Source organism: Bactrocera tryoni, chromosome 5 (genome assembly GCF_016617805.1).
Source record: "Bactrocera tryoni isolate S06 chromosome 5, CSIRO_BtryS06_freeze2, whole genome shotgun sequence".
Taxonomy (NCBI): domain Eukaryota; kingdom Metazoa; phylum Arthropoda; class Insecta; order Diptera; family Tephritidae; genus Bactrocera; species Bactrocera tryoni.
Genome location: NC_052503.1, coordinates 48,493,851 through 48,519,884, shown reverse-complemented (window position 1 = coordinate 48,519,884; position 26,034 = coordinate 48,493,851). Strand labels below are relative to the sequence as shown.

At 37.4% G+C, this 26,034-nt stretch overlaps 1 protein-coding gene across 3 annotated transcripts in view; it reads right to left on the bottom strand.

Annotated features, from left to right (window-relative positions):
• The window catches only part of LOC120777376 (serine/threonine-protein kinase NLK2), a 285,060-nt gene extending 260,641 nt beyond the window's left edge, over positions 1-24,419 (bottom strand). For 2 of the 3 annotated variants that reach the window (XM_040108667.1, XM_040108666.1), the window contains exon 1: positions 23,890-24,419. In XM_040108667.1, coding sequence (XP_039964601.1) covers positions 23,890-24,290 — 401 coding nt within the window. In that variant the 5' untranslated portion in view covers positions 24,291-24,419. The remainder of the gene's footprint in view (positions 1-23,889) is intronic. The other variant, XM_040108665.1, reaches the window with a different exon arrangement.
• Positions 24,420-26,034: the final 1,615 nt, after the last annotated feature.

The following is a 26,034-nucleotide window of genomic DNA, read 5'->3' as shown; positions in this document are numbered from 1 at the left end:
GTATGACAGCTATTTGCTATAGTCATTCTATCTGAACAATTTCTACGGATATTTTAGATATGCTTTGAACAATAACTCCTGCCAAATTTCGTGAAGATACCTCGTCAAATAAAAAAGTTTTCCTGATAAGGTCTTGACTTTCAGGGGTCAGTTGTATGGTAGGACTAGATATACAGATGAACGGGTATACGTAACTGGTTAAATCAACGCAGCTCTAGCTAGTAGACTTCAGTGTACAGCAAATATTATACAAGCTTCTATGCTTACATAAAAATATACAAATGTATGCACAACAATATAAAATTTTATGCAACAACTGTAATGCATATAAGAGCAACACTTAAAACGTCATTAGCTGCATACATACATATGTAAGTAACAGCATCATTAGCGTCGTGCTCAACAGTAGGCAGTCGAACAATTGCAATTCGATAAATGTTACGTTGCCTCTATAGAATTTTACACAGCGCGGAGGTAGGAAGAGAGGGCAGGGCACACAAAAGCACGTGTTGTGAAACTTGACTAGGAAAAAGCAAGCAGAACTGAATTTTCCAAATAAACTGTGCATATATGGGGATATATCTGCAAATGAGTGCTGCATATCTTTGGACGTGACGGGAATTATTAAGTACTTTAAGGGGGTAGTCCAAAAGTTTGCAATATTCTATTTTTTTCATAATTCCATAGTTTAAATATTCAAATAAAAATAATAAAAATAACTATCCAAATGGATTTTTCAAAATTTAAATTATTTTCGAAGTTGTAACGCGTTTTTTTCGAAACTACATTTTTCGATGCAATTGCTACAATATTTCAAGTTCTAGTCGGCCGATTAACTTGAAATATTGCAGAACCATTCTATCGAAAACTCGTAATGCCGACTCATCAGATGTTGTCATCGTCCATGTCTCTGCACCATCTACCAAGACGGGGATGATGAGTGACTTGTAGAGTTTGGTCTTTGTTCGTCGAGAGGACATTACTTCTCAGTTGCCTACTCAGTCCGAAGTAACAGCTATTGGCAAAAGTTATCCTGGATTGGATTTCTAGGCAATAAGGTTTATTGGTGTTAATGTTAGTGTCAAGATAGACGAATTTATCTACGACTTCGAAGTTATGACTGTCAACAGTGACGTGGAAGCCAAGTCGCGAGTGCGTCGACCGTTTGTTTGATGACAGGAGATATTTCGTCTTGTTCACTACCAGACCAATTTACTTCGTTTCTTTGTCCAACCCGGTGAAAGCAGATTTCGAATACTAGGTGTATGGGAGCTAAGATAACTAATGCCCGATTTTTAACCCAAAAGCATGTTTCATAACAAAAATTATTTCCGCAAATTTCAAAACTAGGTCTCACAGATTGACCGCTATGTACGGTAAAAAGACTGCCATATGTACTGGGGTCCACACATTTGGTGTGTGGGTCCTGGCAAAATTATAGCCCGTTTTCGACAATTTTTAAGCGGTAAATAAAAAACCATTAGGGCACTATTTGTGTCAAGTTTTATTTTTATGACTCCATTGATGTTTAATTTATACACTTGGTCTTTGCAAAATCCGAATTGGTGATCCTATTGTTGTGTTCATATACTGTATTACAAGGTATGTTCCAAAGTAAACAGGACTTTGTGAATCTAGCGCTCCCTGGTGGCGCCATCTATATGTAGACTGGTGCTTTAGAATCTGCTATCTTTATCGATTGTCAAGTGAGAATTTCATAATATTTCATCAATTGAAAGTGAAGTTATTGCGTTTTAAGTGTCAGTATGTTTGTGTTATCGGTGCGAAAATGAGCTTCGGACAAAGAGCCAACATTAAATTTTGTTTTAAAATTGGTAAAACTTTTATCGAAACGTTTTAACTGATGAAACAAGTTTATGGCGATGATTACCTAATTCGTAGTAGAGGGCACGAGTGGTTTCAACGATTTCAAAGTAGTCGTGAGGACATAAATGGCGATCAGCATGTGGGCCACAGCCGAAATCATCATTGAAATTCATGGAAATGGAATTGAACATCTCCAAAACATCGATTTATCGCATTTTGACCGAACATTTGTGCTTATGAATGGTGTGTGCACGGTTTGTTCCCCACAAATTGACTGACGACCGAAAATTGTTCTAATCGATCGACGCTTGCGACCGATTATTTGACCAAAAATCACATTTTAATCATTAACCACTCCCCGTATTCACCTGATATGGCACCGTGCGACTTCTTCCTTTTCGGAAAAAAGCATTTGCCCATGAAAGGAAAGCGTTATGCAGACGTAGAGGCCATTCAAAAGGCTTGCACCGGCATACTGGCGGCCATACCGGCCAACGAGCTAAAACACTCGTTCGACATGCTTTTGGACCGTGCAAAAAGCTGTATTGAAGCAGAAGGAGACTATTTTGAATAAAATAAATTGATTTTGCCGAAAAAACCATTTGTTCTGTTTTTTTTAAGTCCTGTTTACTTTGGAACGCACCTTGTATATAGAAATGACCATATACATACATATGTATATAAATACGCATATAACGATTTCCACTAGCCGAAGTAAATGGCACGTAATAAGTATTAGCTAAAATAATTGCATTGACTGCGAGAGCATCTGCATTTTACACAAACACACAATACACACGTACAAGGATGTAGAAACTTATGTGTGCGAGGTATTTCATAAGTGCAAGTGCAAGCCACGCCACGCCGCTCGGGTACAAGCATTTTATAATAATATTCATTTTCCAATGCGGCAGACAATGCCAACGATTGATAACAACTATTATTGCAACAGCAGCAATAACAGCAGGCGGCAATACATCAGCAGAATTCAATGGGCAACGCTCAACTGTCACTAAGTAGTCGCATTCGTCATTCGTCATCACTCGTAGCTGACGCTATCTGGTTCGGCTTGTCGGTCGCTTCAACTCGTCACTAGAGAAGCGACGACGCCGCACTTGGCCGATGATGCTGCTGCCGGCAGCGGCAGTAATAACATTTAATACACATAATTGCTTAGCTTCAACTTGATATGCTGCCAACAAGCATGTGCCAGCTAAAACAACAACAATAGTAACAACAACAAAAACAGCAGCAAGAAAGGTGATTGGAAAATGAATATGTAAGTAAAAATAAATAAAAATAAAAAGAAGAGAAGAAAAATCGCATAGACGCTTGTAAAGCAAAACGTTTTCTTCGCTTTTATTGCTTTCTTTTGTTTTTTTCCGCTTCGCTTTGGTCGACTTTGTTGTTTGCGGCTTTTTTATTATTTCACTGATATTACTTTGCTGTTTGTTGTTGTGGACTCGTATGCATTGCAATTTGTTACAAATGCAGGTTGCTGTTGTTTTTTACATTTTAGTGTTGTTGTTGTTGTTTCGATCACATGTTGGCTGGCTGTTGGCGCTGCTGTCGTGGAAAGTAGAACGTTGTGGCAAGCGTTTGACAGCAAAACCTCAATTGCGTTTTGCTCCCAGCCACGTTTTGCAAACACATTGGCGATTTTTATTGTAGCAAAAAACAGTTATTAAAGTTAAAAAATATTTAGAAAAAATCAAGAAATATAAGATTTGTTCAGTTAGTAGTTTAATGCGGAATTTCTGTGTATTATGTCACTGAAAGAGGTTTTCCGATATCGGCAATTCCGAAAAGCTTTTTGGGGAAGAAATTAAGTATGCAAAATTTCAGATCGATATCTCGTCACACTGATCATTTAAGTACATATTTTGTCTCCAAAAGTCACCAGTTCAGAGCAGTAGGGAAGCTCAGCATGGTAGTAGTTTCGGCTACGAGGTCTGACCGGAAATTTAATTCTGGTAACAAAGGAAGCTGGAGCACTTGCTGTTCGCGCCAACATGCTCATGCGGACTGACCGCTGAGCGAGTATCCTGGTGGTTGTGGTTAAAACACGAATGCGGGAAGAGCTGACACTTTTTCAGTTGAATGTGGAGTTGCATTTCAGCCAGGTGACGGACCCAAACTACCTGAGAAGTTTGAGTAGGGCCTCGAACTCTACCAAGGTGGTTGGTGTGTCCATTCCACACTGCCAATTGGTGCTGAAAATTCTTGGCACTCAATTCAACGCATTGATTTAATCCGATGTGCTCTTGAGCGCCGCTTGGTAAGACTGTCGTCAGCAGGTACCCACTTTAAACACACCGGACGTTGTCTCCGATAGTTTCCTTCTGGATGTTACTAACTTCGTGGTAAACTGTTCCCTGTTCAGGAAATAAAAGTAGTTTCTAAGAGTAAAATACGGTGAAAAAAGTGAAAGGTCTTCTAATGAAATCTTGAACGTAACACTATAATAACTATAACTTTATATCACTTGACCGATTTCAACAGACTTTGGTGCTAAGGTTCTGTAACTAGTAAACTCGAACCATTGTCCTCACTTCCTTCCGATATAACATCTGCTTTGCTTTACAAAAGAAAATCAAATAATATTTCGAAAAAGATTAATCACACTGACAAATGGCAGCACTCCTCCAAATATGGTCGCAACCCGTCCTCCGAGAATCTCGGGGAAAAAATATTTTTAGGTACTCAATGCGAAAAAACCGACTTCTACGTTTAAGAGTTTATTTTATCTGATAATATGGCAAGTCTCTCACCAAGGTGGAACCTCGACCAAATAATGTTATTTAGTATGAGAACTGGGGAAATGTGAAAGAGATCGGGTAAATACTTCCGTCCGCGCAAGCTGTAACTTGAGTAAAAATTGAGATATCGCAATAAAACTCGGTACTTATGTTCCTCTGCAAAAAAGTGGGGACGAGTTCGTAGATGGGCGTAATCGGACCACGTCCACGGCACCAAACGTCATTAAAAAAAAAAACTACTAGAACAAATTTGTTAAAAAAAATGTTGTGGACTAAAAAATTTCAAAAAGTGGGCATGGCCCAGAATAGGTTTAATGTCTCTCTCTCAAACCTTTCAAGCTACAACACCCAAATTTGCTCAAAATATATCAGAATACCTATAGACAGTGTGAAAATTATTGAGATGGGATCATAACCTTGCTCACTCTCCATATAACGGTACTGTTAATAACTACTAAAACGAGTTAAATTAATAATTAAATGCTACGGAGATATTAAATGTTTAAACACGGGATGGTATTAAACAGCTTTATTAGAGCTGGAGTCAAACTAGGACAATAGGTAGGCAACGCGCTCTTTTAGGTGAACTCACATAACTCGGGACCTACTTGACCGATTTCAAGCAAATTTGGTGCATGACATTATTTTAACATTTCTATGTCACAGTGTTAGAATGGGCGAAATCGGGCTGCAACCACGCCTACTTTTTATATAACAAAATTATAAATTCCTTTTGACTGTTTCACTTTCCAATAAACAAATCAAGAAGCATTTAATATAACGAAATAAAACTCTGCACGAATAGTACATTCGAAGTATGACATCTTATGACCAAAAATTGTCCAAATCGAACTGAAACTGTTCAAGCTTCTAGATACTGAATATGCGGATCCAGTACTTATAGTTGAATTTTGACTGAAAATATCGATCCATCTGAGATCGATCCATGTGAGATATATAATTGAAATTCAGAGAGAACTCTTCCCTGATAATAACATGTCTGTGTGTCAAAAATGGGTTAAATCGGAGCAGTACTTCCCTTAGCCACCATATACCTAACATAAAAATTTTCGAACTTTTTTTGCCAAATCAAAGTATTTTTTATATCTTTCGAACTTTACCTGTATACATCGATTGCTATAGTAAATTTTTTGGTTTTTCATTTTAATATTATCTTAAAAAAACAGAAAAATCTTCCACACTGCCAGATAACTTTGTTCGAAGCTTTTTCCCGACTTGAAAGTGGATTCTTATTAAGGCATCTCGGATTCCAAAGGAGATAAAAGAGATCTTATCGTTCTCGGCTTAAAGTGAAATATAAGGAGAAAATAGTGTGTTTTCGCTTTTGGTTTAAAGTAAAATATACCGTTAGAAGCCGTTACGCGTTAGAGTGTGCTCTCCTTATATTTCAACGGCACCTAAGTATTCTCTCACATTTGCGTGAGCAGCAAAAAGGTAACCTTTTAATAGGAATTTGCTGCAGCTGCAAATGTTAGTCCATGCAGGCATCAAGGTAGAAAATGGAACAAATGTGGCATTTAGCAAATGTTGCAAGGGTCACTGCAGGTACAACAAACAGAGCGAAAATTCGTTTGAGAAAAACACACAATATGCTCGCACAAATTTAAACTAATTTTCTGTTTTCTCAGGGCAAAGCAAAAGAAGCCAGCAATAGCATTATCAACACACACATACACACACTCACACAGGCGCATACGTGATTAAAACCAAATTGGCTACACGTGCAGGAATACTTAAATGCTTATATGGGCTCCTGCTATGCAGCATGTGTAAGCGAATGCGCTTTGTATATATGTATGTGTGTATATTTTACTTATGCATACTTTGCTAATATGACGTTATTGCTGTTGCAAGCGCCAAGTCAGCTGTAAAGTGGCACAACTGGAAATCTCATTTTTCGTTAGTTGCCCCAATAATGACATCCGCTCATAGCCCAGTGCGCGATGTGCTTATGTGTATGTGTGTGTGTGTGTTTGCGTGTATGTATGAGCAGCAGGCAACTAAAGCGCAGGTTGCCATAAGAATTTGCATACTTTACTTGCCCCAACTTGGCACTTTTTCGTTGCTGATTTGTGCCCTCCCTTTTCGTCATTTTGTTGTTGTTATATATATTTTTTTTTGTTGTTGCTCTGCAATGAGTATGAATTGGCAACGAGCTTCCTGCCGATTGCGCTTGCCAGCCTTTGGGCACGACCCGGCCTCATTCAATTACCTACACTTGCCACATGGCTGCAGTAATACAATTACTAACTGTTCATATGTATTTATGTGCCGCTAAGTATGCATATATTTACATACACATATACAATATGTATGTGTGTGTGTCGACTGTAGAGTCATCAAGTGCTCTGACGTGTAGTTTTACAATATGAAATGCAAACACACACACACACAAACTCGTATACAAACAATTGCATCGTTGTATTGCCAGTATGTAAGTGTCATGTGTGGCAATTGCGACAAGTATCTGCGGCTGAAATAACTGCATTGCCCTGCAACATGTCCTGGCAGCTAGCAAACACGCAACAAGCATGGATGTGTGTGTGAACACTCTTTAGCTCAGCAGCAGCAACAATGCCACACACACACACATATCTATATTTTTTCGATGCAAGCAACACTTTATACTTCTTATAATCTTACTAGTTCAGTGTGTTGTTGTTTTTGCAGGATCACATGTTCTTTGGTCCTTTTGTTCCTGCGCTCATTTCCTTGCCTCTTTGGTTGAGAAAATCTCACAAACTGCAGGAAAAAAGCGAAACAATGTCCAAGACTCAAACAATATGTGTCCAATTACGGTGGCATATTGATTTCAGAAAGGAAACTCTTCTCTTTCGTTTCATTTTGAGCCCTTTGTGTTGCATTTTAGAGCCATACAAAGGACTATGCACGCAAAAAAATGTATAATCTGTTCGAGGAATTGAGATAAATACTTAAAAGAAATTATTATCCGCAAAAAATAGAATATTGAAGCTACTTTGTGTGATGAGAACTATTTAGATTTCAAATTGAGGGAGCAAGTGGCTCGTTAACACATGTCCATGGCATTTTTTTTTTCTATGAATTACTATTCTAATAATAAAAATTACTCACAAATATTTATACTTCAGAGTAGTGCACCATAAATAGTAAGATTTTGTTCAAAATTTTAAAATTCTTAATTTATTCTTTAAAATCTATGTCGTATCCCTCAAAGTAATCCTACTTGGCCCCAATACAATTGAGCCAACGTTATTTCCAATCCTCTAAACAATTGTTAAAGTCAATTTCCGGCATAGCCTTCAATTCAATTGACTCAAAACAGTTTCACCGGAGCGTTCGATTGAGTTTGTTAAACAGCCAGAAGTTATATGGAGCTTAATCAGACGAATACGGTGGTTTCGGCACGATATTTGTTGAAAATTTGGCGAAAAACTCAAAAAGAGTCCACGCAGTATGCGACGGTGTTAAAACCAAGAGTTTTCAGCTCATAACTCCAACCTCTTTTCTCGAATATCTTCGCAAATGACGCATAACACTCAAATAGTATTCCTTGTTGACAGTACGGCCGGTCGAAAGGAGTTCAGAGTACACCACATTTCGATAATCGAAGAAAACTGTCAACATAACCTTGATTTTTGACCTGATTTTACTTGGTCTTCGGCCGGTTGATCATCTGTTTCCGGTTTATAAGCATAGATCCAAGAGTCATCGTCAGTAATAATACGTTTCATGACATCCTGGTAGACACAAAGCATTGTTTTACAGATGTTAGCACGACGCTTTGGAAAAACTTTAGCAATTTTTGAACCAATCGTGCTTTCACTTTTCTTAGGCCTAAATTTCTTTTACAAATTGGTTTCCACTGATCCTTTCGATATTCCAACGAAGCCAGTATGATCTGTGACTGTTAATCGTCGATTCTCAAGCACCAATTCCTTTATTTTATTGACGTGTTGATCATTAGTTGATGTTGATGGCCGTCTTGGACATTGTGAACATTTCGGCTCCAGAAATTCAATTTCGAATTTTATTGAGTTTACCGAAAATCTTATTTTTTCGACCATTGCCATTGGTTAGGTAATGGTCGAAAAAATAAGATAACTAGATAGTGTTCAAGTCGATCAGTTCAGTCGTTTCGGAGTATTTTTTCTCACTTTGACAAATAAAAAAAATTAAAGGACATGCAAAAATAAGCAGTTTCCAGGTATAAAAATTCGAACCAGTAAATTCTCTCACTGTATGACACTCGACCAATATGAAAAAACTCCTTAAAATTCGGCAAACAAACGCTCGGTAATACGTACAAACACACACAAAGACGAAATTGTTGCTGAGCCATTATCGTTTAGTGCGAAACGCATCATCGATTACTCGGATCATATAACAGCATATGACAGACATGCTTAAACGCACTAAAGTACGTACGTACAGATAAGTTTACATAACGATACATGACAGAAATTTGATTACATACGCTACTTGGGCATAAGGAAGGATACACTTCCACGAAGTATTGGCCAAAAGTGCATGCAAATGCCGAACGATATGCTGGTTGGCATAAATGAATGTGACTATACCTTACGGACCTTAAGAATTGTGAGATTTAATATCATACGTGGTTATTTTCAGACCTCTGATCCCGCCCGACGCAATGTTTGTCGCCTAACCTCTCCTTATGATTTATTTGTTTTGGTTTGCGTTTATTTGGTCCGTTTAGTGTTGGAGTTCCCTTCTCCGCGGCTGCTCTCGATTCACTTTAGCCATGTCTGTACGTCAATCCGTCTGTCTGTTTATGCGCGAACCAGCACGTCATTGTTTTGAGATATCGATTTGCACTTTTGCATCTGTAATGAAGCTGTTCATTTGTCGGAATCGCAGATATCGGAATAATCAAATCGTGTTCTTTTAGAGAACTCTTTTATTTGGCAAGATATCTTAACGAAATTCGACACGGATTATATTTTTCAGGCAACAATACAATATCCCAGGAAATTGTTTACATCCGATCACTATAGCATATAGCTGCCATATAAACTGTAAGATCAAAATCATGTTCTTATATGGAAAACTTTTTTAATTGAGAAGATATCTTCACGAAATTTGACATGGATTATTTTCTAAGGCAAGAGTAGAATCTTCGAAAATATTGTACATATCGGACTACTATAGCATATAGCTGCCATACAAACTGACCGATTAAATCACAGATACTAACCGATTAAATCACCGATACTAACCGATTAAAATCAAGTTATATATTGAAAACTTGTGCATTCGAAGAGTGCAAAGTCACCATCCAACGACCATTTTTCATTTAAGAAATAGAAACGGAGGCATCCTCAAGGATAAGCGGTGCTACTAAGGAAACTGAAATTTCCAAAGGTTTAAGAGTAATTAACGTTGGATCTCAATCTAGTGCAGTTTCTAACTCTACACATAAATACAAACAAAGAAATACATGTTTAAAGACACACACACTCGATGATACCTGCAGCGCAGACACTTTGTATATTTCGCACTAAAATCCGCCTGCAACATTTACGGCATACGCAATGCCATGCCTCTTTCTTGCTCAATATGTCAAGTGACAAAGCCACGCTGAAATACACATGTTCATTTACAAAAGCAACAACAACAAAGGCAGGCACATATCGTCGCTGTCACTGCCCCGCCTACCGATTACTTTGTCCTAGCCCGCGGTGGTCATCTTTTAAATGCTTGCAACTTAGACACACTCATATATGTGTGTGTATACACACACACAAGCTTAAGCATATGCTAAAGGAGGCTGCATGCGACAGCGAAAATGCATTTTTCAACTCTCGACGACTTCTTCGATTTGCCACAGTTTTATATCTTTTTAAATGTGGCAAATAAATCAACAAACACATTTACATATGTACATATGCATGTGTGAGAAGCGTTATGTTTTGTTCGTTGTGTTGTTGTGTAAAGGCTGTCACGTTTAATCTTACTGCGAAGTAGTGTTTCCAAGATTTTTTTTTTTTTGTTCTTTTTTCGCATTTTATTGACATAATAATCAGTTTCAAATCAAAGTTTTAATAAAGAAAAAATAAAAAAAAACTTGCTTATTTGAATTTTTCCCATATGTACATATGTATATTTCGAGGTTATGTGAAAAACATCTATACACAAAAGCTATAGATCTTTTCATTACCTACAGCATTGCAATATAAAATTTTTCAGTAAGACTCGTAATTTTGTCAAAAATCGAGATAAACCGTTTTGAACCCTTAAATTTCCTCTTCATGACCAGAGATCCGTAATATATTATTTTTCCTTTCATTTTGTTATTTTAGCTTTCTACTTTTTCTTTCAAAAATTATCTACCCTGATCTACACTAATTTTCATGTTGGGCATGCAGCAATCCGAATATCCGAAAAAGAATTGAAAAAGTGAAGCAATAATTAATAATAATAATAATCAACTGAGTTGTTTGACAAATTACAGTTACAAAGTTAATTTTGGGCACAAAGAGCTGTCATTTAAATTAGTAATTAATGATTGAATACAGAGTGGACTAAACTTGCATGGAAAGGGCGAACGAAAAACAATGCGAGACATATATTTTTAATTTAATTAGCCTCCTTGCTGTTCAATAATTTTAATGATATTTTTTAAAGCAATTAAGGGGGTATTCTGGTTTAGAAATTCGAAAAAATCGATTTTTTTTCATATTTTTATAGTATAACCCTTCAAGAAATGAAAAAAAGAGGATTTTTCGAAATTCAAATGATTTTCCGAGTTACAGCTCATTTTGTGACTCCAACACCGACACCGACTGCGCGCGACTAGTTCTCAAACTTTAAACTCATTTTTCTCATAACTACTCTTCTAGAAACGGTGTGCATGATATCTCAAGTTCTACACAACCGATTCACATGAAACTTTACACAGAGCTTTTTTATACATTATAGTATCGCACTACGAAGAGCTTTCGAAAGAATTTTTTGTTTTATTTTTAAAAAATTGCGAACCACAAAAAAACGGAAATTACGAAACTTTTTTTTCAAACCTCCACCATTTTGTAAATTTTTTTTTTCAAAAACTTTTCGTAGCGCGATAACTACACTTTTACTCTTCACGGATTTCGCATAAACTTTCATTTTAGGTCACGGAAAAGATTTATATCCTGCACACCAGGACAAGCCATTGTTTCATCAGTGTCTACTTCGCCGACCTGCAGTTTTTTTAAATTTATTTTTTTTCTTATATTATTCATGTTTTGTATTCTTAGAATATCAATAAAAAGTATGTAAAAAAATGGATAGTCAAAATAATTTTTGATTTTTTTTATCGCGTCAAAAAAAATACCTAAAATTCGGACTTCTAAACCAGAATACCCCCTTAAGGGATCGTCTCAGTGTGACTCTCCTAAAAATCACTGATTTTTGCGAGTTTTTGCTTAAATGTAGAGAAAAAATGTCGTAGAAAAAATAGGTAGATGTCCAAAACAGAAGCGTCCATAGCGCGTTAGAGAATGACGTTAAATATGTTCTCCCCAAATTGGAACTAGATACATATCTTCAAAACTCTTCCTATGAGAGTGGAAACCGTTTTGAAAAATACCATTCTGGGAAAAACGCGTTTAAAGATTGGAGTCGGAACGCTGTAGCGACCGTAATAATTTGAATTTCGATTTCAAAATTTGCGAGAATGAAATTGATTTTTCGTAAATTTAACACTGAGACCGATCCCTTATGCATGAAATTGTTTGGGACGAAATTTGAACGATCTCAAATGTTATCGAGGAATGATGAAGAATTGCTACTGGCCACCTATTTCTAGTGATTTGAGTTTATTAAATAATTTTTGTAAGGTTACGTTAAGCCTTCAGCACTAGTTGAAGGTCGACAGTTAGAAAAGTGCTGACAATTTTGTTCAACTGGATGATTTTTATAAGACTCATTGTTTTATTTCATACGAATAAATATATTTATTTTAAAAACGATTAAAAAGGATTATTTAAATATTTTTTTGCTTTTTTATTTATTTTTTAATTTTTTTGGTTTATTTACTTTTTTTGTTTTTTGGTATTTTATATTTTGTATAACAAATTAAAAGCGACTTTATTTTTTATTTTATTATTATTTTTATTTAAAAAATTTTTAATAATTTTTTATTTCATATGAATAAATATATTTATTTTAAAAACGATTAAAAAGGTTTATTTATATATTTTTGCCTTTTATTTTATTTTATGTTTAATTTTTTTGTTTATTTACTATTTCTTTATTTATTTTTTCATACCAAAAGATATACATATTTTTTGTATAAAGAATTAAAACCGACTTTATTTTTTTATTTTTTTTACATAATTTTTATTTAAATAATTTTTTTTTCATTTACTTGTTTTTTATTTTCTTTTTCCATACCAAAACAAATATTTTTAAAAAATGTTTATTTTTTATTACTATGTACATACATACATATGTATGTATGTATATTAACTTTATTTTTTATTTGGTTATCTCTCTTATATTTATTTTTTTACTTTTTTTTAATTAATTAAGCTTTTTGATATCATATGAAAATAAACATTTATTTCAAAAACAAGAAGAATGAATTAATTTTTATCATTTTTGAACGTTTTTTCACACGAAAATATTTGTATTTATTTTAAAGGCGTTTATTTTTACTTTTATTTATTATTATTTTTTATTATTAATTTTTTAACTTCTTTTCTCTTTTTTATTTATTTTTTTGTTTTTATATTTTCTTTTAATTTTTAATTTTTTTTAATTTTTTCCTATACCAAAATTATTTAAATAAAATATTTACTTTAAATAATAACTATTATTTTATTTTGCCCTGTTATGAATGTGTGTATATTTTGTATTTGAATACATTAGATTACTAAATTTTATTATTCTATTTATTTAAAGTTTTTTTATTTATTTATATTTTTCTATTATTTCGTTTTCTAACAAATCTTTAATACGCGCACCTTATCTTTGCAGCGATCCACTCATACATAAATGCATTAACTAACATATGTGCACGTATGTATGTACATATGTATGTCTGTATGTTCTCATATTTGCAGGTGATGCTATTCAAAGACATTCGCTCATATAACCATTTGGTGTCAAGGAAGCATCGCATATCAAACAGATATGGGCGCACAATTTCACATTGCCAAAAGTGCCAACAACAACAATAAAAAGTACGACAATCAAATATTTCATACACCTAATCTGCCCACATCCGTTCACACACAGTAGCAAACGCGTTGAGGGCAAAAATCAGGGAAACGAAAGCAAAGCGCTGCCTGCAGTCCGAACTCAATAACTGCTTTACACACATACATATGTACATAAATGTATTTACGAGTGTGTGTGTGTGTGTCAGTGGAATGAGGGTGTCTGTTAAGCCCTCAATGCTTTTATGGCTATGAATTGTGTGCGAAAAACGGCATTCGACAGCCGCGGCGCCCGCAACCAAAGCAAGGCAAAACGAAGCAGAGCAGCGCAGAGGAGCTTAGCTCAGCTGAGTTCGGTTCAGTTTAGTTTAGTACTTCTAACTCGATAATCCACACCCATTGCCGAAGCGCACAATCATGTATGTATGCCACCGACACCGACACTTTGTGCTGACCCCTTCTCATGCACACACACACATACATATGCATACAAACACTCGTGCATACGAAAATGTGGCGATATCTGCATGGCTTTCGGTCCATCCGTTTGGCTACCTTCGAAAAAAGGCAAAAACAAAAGCAAAAAAGTGCAAACGACACAACTTTCCTGCTTGCGCCGATATCCTGTTCGTATTATTTTTACTTTTTTCTTCCCAAACATTTCGTGCCATACACTTTTTTTGGCCATTTGCTCGTTTTTCCATTTGTTTTAATGCTCTCTGCCAGCTCACTCACTCCCTTCGCAATTGTTGTACGGATGACGTCGCATGACTTGGGCAGTTAGAAGTTTTTAAAACGAGCCGGCTGAGCTCTCGCCTCGGCGCAGACAAAGTTCATCCACCAGTTGGCAGCTGTGTTGTCGCTGCCAGTTGAAAGAGCCAGTCGAGTAAGCCAAACTGGTGCTGCTGCGCTGAGCTGGACGGACCGACCAGACCGGGGCAAACAACGCAGGCAAGCAAAACAGACAAAAACAAAACAAAACGCGAAGAGAAGCGAAAAAATTAACAAATAAACAAACGATTGAAGTGAGCGAGTGCAGGCGAGCCAACGGCTGGACCGCAGTCGCGCTATGTACGTATGTACGCGTATATTTCAGGAGTATCTCTATTGGATTTGTAGGCATTTTTTCCATATGCTCGCTGAGCTGATCTTTTTTGGACCAACAAGCACATGTGATAACTGCGTATGTGTGTGTGTGCGTGTATGTGCATGCAATTAAGTTTGTTGGCTTGTTTGCCATTTTCCACTTGTTGTTGCTGATGCTTTTGTTGTTACATCCAGCGTTAAACATCTTTAACATGCTGGCTGCATGCGCCAAGTGGAAAAGTGCGGATGATGACACCGGTGATGGCGATTAACGCCGCTGCTCAATCGACTTTTTCCGCCAGCTCAGCTCCGGGCTGAGTCCGGACTCAGCTGTGCAAGCAACATAGTCGCCGCCGTCTCATGTACTACATATATTCGCGCGTACCGCTAGTAACATCGGTAACTCACCAAACAGGCCAGCGCGTATATAAAAATAAACTCTAGACATCGCTTTGGAAGAAGAACCTCCGGTTGGGAAAAAAATATCTGCTGTGTTACCCAGCAAGCGAATGCAGTTGGAAGAGGGAAAAAGTTGAAAATTTGGAAGAATGCAGTTTACAATTGCTCGGGACGTCATGAATGATAAGAACTGTGACTGTTCTATTCGTTTTTGACAATATACAAACATATATCGAATTCTCTCTCGGTTGGTGACACTACAAAGTATATACATACATATATAATTGATCAGCGTGAAGAGTGGAGTCAATTTAGTCATACCCGTCTGTCTGTCCGGCTGTAAATATGCGAACTATTTCCCCAGTTTTCGAGATATCGATCAAAATCTTACACGCGCCTTTTTCTCACCAAGGAACTGCCCATTTGTTGGAAACGCCGATATCGAACATCAACTGAACAATCGGAATCAAGTGTTTGTATGGTATATTTTTTTATTTGACAAGGTATCTTCAAGAAATTTGCATATATTTTTATGTAAGACATATCCGAAATATGCGAGGAAATAGTGCAGGCCGGACCACTATGACATTGTTGTTGTTGTTGTAACGGTTACCTAGTCCTCATTAGGACGGTAAGCACTGAATAAGTTCTCATCGAAGTCATCCAACGGTAGGCCCAGGAAACGTGCTGTTTCGACGGAGGAGCTTAACCTACTACAGTATCCAGAAAAAAAGCTACGCAAAGGTGACTCTCGATTCTCGCGGCAACTCGAGCTCTTCGTCTGCAGTTGGTGGTGATTTGACTCCAAGTACTCCATTCACTGTGAGGGAGTCGGTGAAAGTGTTAATGGCTCCAACGTGAATGGCGGTCAGTACATGTCTGAAGTTTGTTGCATCCGAAGTCTGGTCGGCGTTTTGTTTCATGTCGTAGTAGTTGAGGAAAACCCTCTTGATGCTCCTAGGAGGCGGTTCCGGTAAAAGCAGGCACAAGTATTACCAATTCCCACAACAGCCAGTTCTATATTAGCGGAATTGAGCCGGGTTTTATCCGGCCAAGGGCTGTACTTTCGGAGATCTAACCTCGTTTGGTTAGCTATAGCATATTGCTGTCAAGTGGTGACCAATCAAAATCAGAATAAGCGTCTTTTTAAAAGCCAAAGTTAACATTTCTTTCTTGTTTATGATAGTTTTTGTGATAATTTTATAATGAACCTGAACAACTTCATTTTTAAATAATAAAAAAAACTGGTCGATAGGATTTGAGGTGAGGGCAAATTAGTTTTCATCAAGACCATCTAACGGAAGATTCCGAAAACTAGCTGTTGGGGCGGAATACGACCATAGAGACTAGTGTGGTCGAGTTTGCACTCAACGTCGTGCGGTGGCATCCAGGACACTTGACATGTGTATTGTAAGTCTACTTTTGATAAGTAGGTGTTTAATCGGGCTAAGCTAGCTAGGTCATTTCGTCCGAATGGATGAAAACACTCCAGCTCTAGGAGTATTCGACGCAGTACCCGCCGGGGGAATCAGAGGCAGACGAAGACCTCCACTCCGTTGGAGAAGGATCTGGCTACACTCGAAATCTACAAATGGCGCCAAATAGGGAAAAGGGAGAACAACTGGCGCGCTGTTGTAAACTTGGCCGTGTGAGCCGTGTCTACGACAATAAAGAAGAAGAAGGTGTTTAATATAATGGAATATCCACACGAGTATCTCACTGGTTTCACAACCATTCGAGCTCTTGTGCTGCCAATTACTGGGATGGAGTCGCAGCCTGGTCAACTATGTAAATTGGCTAGCTGGGCGGCGAATGCGCCTAAAGCGATTAGAGCAAACTAAAATGAAACTTGCAAACGACGACGCATAGCTGAACTGTGGCAATTTGTGTTTTTCTGTTTCTGTTTATTTTTTTCTGTGTGTTTGTTTTGTAAAAACTCAACTTCCTGTGCGCCGCAAATCGGCACTCTGCCGCTTTCCGCTGCCTCATCATACTTTTCGCGCGCCTCGCTGTCAAATTGACTTAACACTTCGCACATCGGAGTCGAGCAAACACAAATTCAATATTTTGCAAACGTACTATTTGTCGTTCTCTGTTTAGTTGTACTTTTTTTGTTGCTGCGAAAGCAAAGTTGACACAGTTGCACTTGCAGATTCCATTCCCCAAAGTCGCGCGCACATGCAACGCTGCTGCACTTTACAGGCACACACACACACACAGAGACAAGTGTACATATCCTCATATATCCATGAAAGCAAATATTCGAGGAGTAAATCGATCTCGGCAGTCATGAAAAATGATTTTACTGCCAGGCAACTATTGTCTTATGCATGTTTTTATTTATTTGCAGCATTGAAAAATAAATATTTGTGCGAAGGAGGGCATGACAAGGAAATTGAAAAAGTGTTAACTCAATTGTCTGAAGGTTTCGCACAGAGTGCTGCTGTGGACGCACTTGCCGGGCCTGCCAACATCAGTCAGTGGAAGAAGGACTGAGGGCTATGGAGTGTATATACTTGTATGTGTGTGTGTAGGTACTCCCCTGCAGCACTGTCCATATGCAGGCTCTGTGTTCCCGCACTCAGCCGATGTCACAAGTGTGTGTGTACGAGCCAGTGCCAGAGCCCGCGTCGGACCCGCACACAAGTGTGTGTCTGCAGGTAGCGCTGACGCTGCCAGGCCAGGCTGTGCACATTAAGCATCCGTTCATCCGTTAGAATGCAAAACCAGTTGCAGGTAGCTCGAGAGTGCACAGTTCTCGTTTCTCGTCTTCGTCTTCGTTTTCTTTTTCTGTCAGTTCTTTTTCGTTAGCTTGTGACTGCCACTTTGTCTGTCCTCAGTAACGGCGCGCTACCTCCACTGCTCGCCAACAAAATTTTACTACATTTTACTTTACTTTAAATCGACTAACAATTTCTTCTATGTGCAACTCTGCTCAACTCCTCGCACTGCTGCGAATGTGTACTCTCGATTCGCAGCGCTGTCGTGTGCGCCTCTCAGCTCAAGCAACTCCGTTTGTACGGTCCTGCTCCATCGTCTGCATACATATCTTAACTGTGCCGAGTTGTTGTTGGCCACAGCAGCAGCAGTAGTAATGGCTCTCTAGAGGTGATGCAACAATATGATTTTTAGTGGTGGGGCAACAGAAACTTGTCTCGATACCTACTGTGTCTGCTGCTATCTGTCTACCCCCTTAAGCGAGAAACAATAGTCAATATGAGTAAATCACGTCTCGAGGTAGAGTAGTAAACGGAATATTATAGAGAATCATGTGATTTGAACTCAGCTATCATAGAAGTTAGACTCGGAAACCAATGACTTCAGAAGTTGTCAAAGTTTATCCTAAAATCGGAAAATGTAGACTTACAACTTACGATACTAAGATAAAGCCTGGGAAACTGGAGGGCTCGTTCAAATAGAACCAGTTCTTAATAGTATCAATTGTATATACTAGGAAATGACCTGTTGTTGTTGTAGAGGCAGAATTCTGCCGCGTGGACAGTCCTTGACCGGATAAAAAAATCCGGGTCCATTCCGATTACGTAGAGCCGACCGTCGTGGGAATCGATGCAATGACCTGAAGGTTTGGGGTTAGTTCGGAACGGTTTTAATATGACTTTAACCTGTTAGAAAGTAGCTTTCAACCTGAAAGGCTCGACAGAAACATGCAGTTCTTTTAAGATTACTTTTTCGCTTACTTACAACAACAAATACTCTAAATAGACTTCTTTATAACAGTTGCATTGGTAGTTCCTCGTTGGATCGGGAGGTCAGAGATGTGCTCTCTTTTCCGAACTTACTTTGATCGGATTTCTGCGAAAGCTTCTAAATTGCGACGCAACAGAGGATCTTAAAGAACAGACGGATAATCGGAGAATACTCATAAATAAGTTTAAACTGCGATGAACTCCAGGCAACAGAGGATCTTCAAGAATAAAGGGATAATCGAAGAATACTCAAAAATAAGTTTAATCTACACAAAACAAATGAATCTCAAATAAACTCGGGCTCTACGTCTTTCTTCGAAATCACGTTACTGTTCGACGTTTTTCGTGGCAGCCCAGACGCCTTCATACAACGTTTGGAAACTGCACTCAACGCCGTGTAGCTGCTTTTCGGCCAGTCAGCCTCGGTCTACGTCCGACAGTCTACAAACCAATTCTCCGGTGGCAACGTGTGAACGCTTGCGCGCACAGGATTTATTAATAATTTCCTTAGTTGCCTTTTCCCCCCGTTCACAGCACTACATAAAGAAAAAAGTTACCAGTTTATCGCCTCGAAAAGGCTGTGAGCGCATTCGCGAGCAGTTGTTTGAGTGTTTTTCCCTGCTGTTGCTGGTTTCGGCTTTTCGTTGGGCATATTTTTTGTTGCCTTCTTTTTATTTCAAAATACCTTTTGCGATCAGCATTGACTTTGCTGCGGGACATAGTGACTTCCCCTGCTGTGCTGCATTTATTGAACGGCCGAAGCGAGTTGGTTGCCGCTTTTTCCTCTGCTGCTTTATTGCTTACTTTAACAAGCGCGCTTTGTGCGTTCAAATGTCTATATTCGACGGCGCCGTCGCAGCGGTTAGGGAATCGCATTTGTCGATTTGGGCAACAAATGTGTTGAATGTGTATGTGTGAGTGTTGTTGTTGTTTTTTTTTGTTTCTTTTTCGAAGACAGCCTTTAGGGTTTTACTTGTGGCGCGCTCTGCGACATCGCATACTCAGCCAACCACTGCAGTATTCAAGAAGCTGCAGAACTTAAATTGAATCGTGCTGCAAACGTTCCTTTAGCTTTGGAGTTCCTCCATACGGCGCTACTGCGCGGCTCTTAGTCGACTTTTTTATTTTTACTAATTTTTCTATTTTTTATGATTTCTTTGGTCTTTGCCCTTTCGCTACTTCTACCGCCGCTGTTGCCTTTTTAAGCGCGTTTTACGTGCCTGAGCAAATGTGTGTGTGTGTGTGTGTGCGTCATCCTCCTAGTCGCACAACCAGCCTATCAGGCAGTCAGCTAGCGAACGGTATTTGAGTACTCGGAGCAGTTTTCGTCTGATTGCATCCGGAAATGCCGCTTTACACTTGAATAGCAATGAGTATGTATATTCTTGAATTTGGGCTTTAAAAAGGAGTCGCAGCGCGCAGCAACAGCACGCATACATACAAACACAGTACTTGGTTGAAAATTTTATAACTTTTTTCATTTAATTATTTTATTATTATTTTTTCCTATCTGCATATTCTGCTCTAAACGCTGCGGCGCTGACACTTGAGTTTCTTGATTTTCACTTCAACTTCTACTTCTGGTATTTTTTTTTAGGTTAGGTTAGGTTGGGTTTGAGTTCGGCTTGGGGTTGCTTCGCTGTAATTTTATGGTAGCTGCGCATTAATGTTTTTTAAATGCTTTAAGGATTTATTGTACAACTTAAATGCTATCGTTTGCATCGAGCGCTTACAAGTGGGCCCATAATTAACCATAAAAAAGTGTGGAAGTTAAGATCAAGTCAACAAAGACACGAAAAATTATGCATGACTTGTATTTTTAAGCGCGCCTGTATGTGCGTGTGTATGTAGTTGTGAATTTTATTCGCTGTAGACAACTTGAAGCTGAAGTGCTTTTGTGGGGACTTATTTTATTTTACATAAAAAATAAAAACTACATGATAATTGTGGACTTTAAGATTAGTTATAAGATTAAATTATAATTACATTCCTTACGAACCCTTTAAGAGATAAGAGAATGAATGGTATAGGCAGGAGTACCCTTGAATTTTTTTTTAAGTAAATTCAATGAATTTTTGTTTTTTATTGAATAATGTTTTATTTTGATTATAATGACGGGAAATAATTATTCCAAGTTAACGAGAGATATAAAATTGATGGGTACCACCAGTTAGTTCTCCTTCCCAACAAAAGGTTACTGAATGATCCCAACTTGATGGATATCATCAGTAAGTTCTCTTTCTGAAAAAGTTTAGTTACCAGAATTTCAAATAGCAACAAGATATTTTCGACAATCAGAAGGCTTAAACAACTACAAATAGGCATTAAAGAGACATTCCTGAGACAGAATGGTTACTAAAGATCCGAAACGGAGGAGTTTTCATACAACAAAGGGTTGCCAACTCGGCTGCATTAAAAAAAAAGGAATGGTGTTGGTGAATGGTGAATTGACAGTCTTTGCCCGGATAAAAATCCAGATCCATCCCGGTCGTGTAGAGCTGACAGTCGTGGGAACGGTATAGGAATGTTTTCTGCCAGTAAAACAACATTATCCAGCATTACAGAACATTATTTTTTGAAAACAGTTACTCTTGATTGGAAATCACGACAGACTGGTTACCATAACCGAAATGCTTCCGGATTTTTATCGGACCAAAGATAGTTAACTCGGCAGCATTTCTCCAAATGACTTCAGTGATGTTTTCTAACGGTACTTCTATAGTTCAGTTTTGCGTAATCTGTGTGAACCTGGATTTTTAACAGGACAAAGTCTGAAACATTGACAACATGCTCCTAGAATATATGCGAAACGTTTTATGCCACCACCATAACAACAACAACAAGTCCTAACTAAGTAAAAACCGTTATTAACGGATTCGAAAATCACATACATACGTAACCATTTATGACTAATAAGAAGCTAAAATTCTTCTCTAAATACACATACAACTACGGCTTCATTGTTTAACAAACTCGATAAAAGAAACATAATCCGTGGATTTGAAAATACCTAACAATATTTTATATATTATAAAATTTTTCAAAATCACCCTCAAAGCAACATAACTAAACCATTAACCACGTGACACAACCTCAGTAAACATCACGTTTCTTGGATGTTGCAGTTCATAACAAAGAAGTTAAAACCCAGAGTTGGTACGTGAGAGCTGTTGCAAATCCATTATTTATAAAAGAACAAGGAATATTCCCTGCAATTACGCATTCATAACATTCATTTATAATATTGTTCGAGCCAAATTGACGACGACCTAACAGCCAGCTTATTACCCTTATTAGCTCAGCATGCCTTTCCGGCCAAAGTAGTAATTTTCGTGCCATTAGGAACTAACAGAAATGACGTTTAAATTGCTTCAAAACAAAAATTACATAGTTTGTTGTTGTTGTCGTTTTTGAAACGAAGTAATTTGAAAGGATTCTGCGGAATTGTCAATGCTCGATCGGATAAAAACCCAGGTCCGTTCTGCTGACTGTCGTAGAAACAGAGATATAACAGAGTTAGGCTGCAATGTTCCAATTCAACGCGCTCATAAGAATATACAAAACGCGAATTTGGACTCGTTTGCCACGCTACTTTAAAAACGTTGCTTAATCGTAATTAGAGAAAAAATATAAGCGATAATATTTAAAAATAGTAAGATTTTTGCATATATTTATGTATGTACATATTTTTACAGCTGTTTTCATTAGCCCGCAGAACCAGCGACAGCGAAAATACGACATCATAATTTGTATTCTCGTTGAACAACAAAGCGGACAAGCAAAGCATAATTACAGCAACATTAAATGGGAAAATATTCGCCAGCTTGTAACAGCAGCAGCAGCAGCAACAACTTTAGGCGAATCAAATCCGTATTGCAGTTGATTAAAATTCATAAAAATAAAATTTTTACAAACAATTTCCGATGTGAGGAACAGCCAAGTAGTTATTTGGTATTTAGCAAGAATATTTAATGTAAGCAACCCTCGGTGCAGGAAGGTAATGGGAGAAGGGCGGCTGCGGCGTGTACTGTGTGTGTTGTAAACGTCAAAGCAGCAGTTACAAGAGCAACAACAACACAGGCGGCAGCTGAAATGAGGGGTAGCAGCACAGTTCTACTTACAAAGCATTCCTACATTTAACTATATACAAACACATGTATATACATATGTAGACAGACAGACGTTTTACTATGAGCACTACACTTTGTAATACTTGAAGTTGCAGTGAACATTGTCGGGACGATTTTTACCCCATTTGTAAGCGAGTATGCCACGTCTGCAAAAGGCAATGAACCTTTACTTCACAAACCACTGCAATGTATGCCTTGCCGGTGGTGGTGCACACATACTGCTTACGTACATATGTACATACATACATGCATAGGTACGTGTTACGTGTGTACATAGATAAAATGTAATTTTAGAGATTCGTACAAATCAAAATGAGCTACTCAGCAGTTGTCGTTGAACGCTTAGGTCACGCTGCACTGTGAGTTTCCGAAGTGATTGTATATAAACATCCATATGTAAATATGTGTGAACCTGGTGTATATGAAGGTAAAAAGTGCATTGCTGTATTTCCATTATGATACATCTTGATCAATAAGCACGGCAGCCTTAATTGTTTCACTTTGGGAAAGCGTCATTATGTACGCAACACACCGAACTTTTGTTAGCCCTTTACTATGGTTGTAGTTATTTCAACATTAACACTACTGCGTCTGATAAAATTGGTGGTAGCTTATTTTCTTCCGCTTTTATGGTGGTGATAACGTTATAGCATTGTTGTAATGCCATATTTGGAATGAATACAATAACGAATGCAACCCAAAACAGAATATTATTTGCAGCAGATGTCACGGACAGCTTTTAGCTAGCTTTCATTGTTTCATTTTATTTAAAATAAAGTAAAGTAGTAAGCAATCGATTTGGTTTCTCACTTACCATACTACTCCGAAGGCGCCATAGCCAATGGGACGATCCGGCTGTACATCCTGTGGCACAGCTGGCGGTTGATAATATGGTGCTGCAGCAGCTAAAATGGCACCTTGTGGGGCACCGCCAGCAGCTCCTCCCTGTACTAGTGACATTGATACGCTCATTGAAATACGCGGACGAGAACGCGACGTAGGAGCAACAGCAACAACGGGCACTGCTGCTCTATGACCAAATTGTTGAGAATTGGAGGTATTGCTAAAGCAGTTGTTGACGTTGGCGTTTGTACTGCTTTGATGACTATTTAAATGACCGCTGTTGTTGTGATTATGACTATGATTGGGATTGGGATTGAGATTGGCTCTTATTCCGTTCACGGTGTGCCTTTTGGGGCCAACAGTGGCCGCCATTCAACAATTTGCCATACAAAAGAATTAAAATTTCACAAAACAACAGTAAAAGTAAACACGCACGAACCGAGAACTGGTTGCTCAAATATTTTAACTTGATTCTTAATTTATTAACTTTCAATTATTATTTATTTGAATGAAATTTTTGCTTTCTTTTCGTATTACTTATTATTTACAATTGCAATACTTGCAATTACTACTTTTCTTTAAATTGATATTTTTAATATATATTTTACAACACTTTTAAACTGACATTTACACGAATATACACTTCTAAATTACACTGTCTATTTTTATAAGATTTTATTTAAGAGCATGAGATTATTTCTACGTATTTATTGAACGTAGAGCGATAACGTTTCCAAATTTTATTAAACGCCGATTAAAAGCTGTGAAAAAAAACAAAAACAATAAATTAATGTTAGGCACTAAACAATGAAAAGATTATAACAATATTTGTAACAATCTACATTCTCATGTGTACACAAAGTATAACTCATAACACAAATTAATTCTAAATGTCATTCTTATATGTACTGTGGTACCGACTTTGTAACGCCTTTACAACCTCGCTTACAATATTAAGGAAAAACAAAAAGCAAATGGCACAGCACAGAATTTTGTTTTGTTTACTTTCAGTGTTGCCATTTTCCACAGCACTTTTTGCAAGAAGTCTTAAATTACTAAACGTACTTCTATAATCATGTTCAAAGAAAATATATAAATTAAATCTTAATACGAACTACATAATAGCGCATACATGACCACAAACTGCAACTATAAAAAAAAAAATTAAAAACCTAAAATGCTTACCTTTAAAAAACTAAACTCTTGCAATTTTGCATTGGATTTTAAACTTTTCGTGAACGGATTTATAATTAACAGGATGAAATTTTAGCCGCCTTAAAGAAATTTGGAACAATGCTTGTAGTTTAAATATTTACAGCTATTTTTTCACTTTTTTGCAGTTATTCAAGCTCATTAAGCATATATCCAATATATAATAGTATGTTTGGAATTGAGAATATTGTGGTGTTTAAGATGTGTGACAAGCGTTCCAAGTTTCAAGGTACGGCAACTAAATAAACACGTCTATTTAAAAAAAGTTAGGGGCAGTTGTTTGACGGCGTGCAGGTAAGCAAAAATTATTCGTGATAGCAACAGCAGTGATAGACACGTTCCACTAGCGCATATTCACTGTTTTGTTCTACCGCTATATATTTTTTTCGGCTTACTGTTTTGTATGCGTTTGAGGCTTCTTATATTTTTTTTATTTGCGAATAAACAATTTTACCGTTTCGTCTGTTCACTTCACTTTTTCACACGCTTTATCAATATTTATTTCCGCAAGATTGACTCGTAAGTTAATTTGTTAGCATATTAGTATTAATAATTTATACCACATTAGTATCGACAACTATTTTACAAACACCAATAAAAGGTAAGGGGGCAGAAAGCATTGGAGAAACCAGCCACATACAAAATCTTCACTGCTTTTACTTTGTTGCTTTTTGTTATATTTTTTCACTTTACATTTACACCACCTTTTTCATTTGCTTGGGAATTTATGAAATTTTTTTGTTGTAAACTGTATGCGCTGTATATGCGACTCTTTATGTTTCCACTTCGTAAAATAAAAATTTGTTGCAATACGTTTTCTGCGTATTTGTAAAAACTAATTGATTTTACAAGTGAACTGCTTTTGTTTGCCTTTTGCAGAAAAATAAGTACACAAATTTATGTG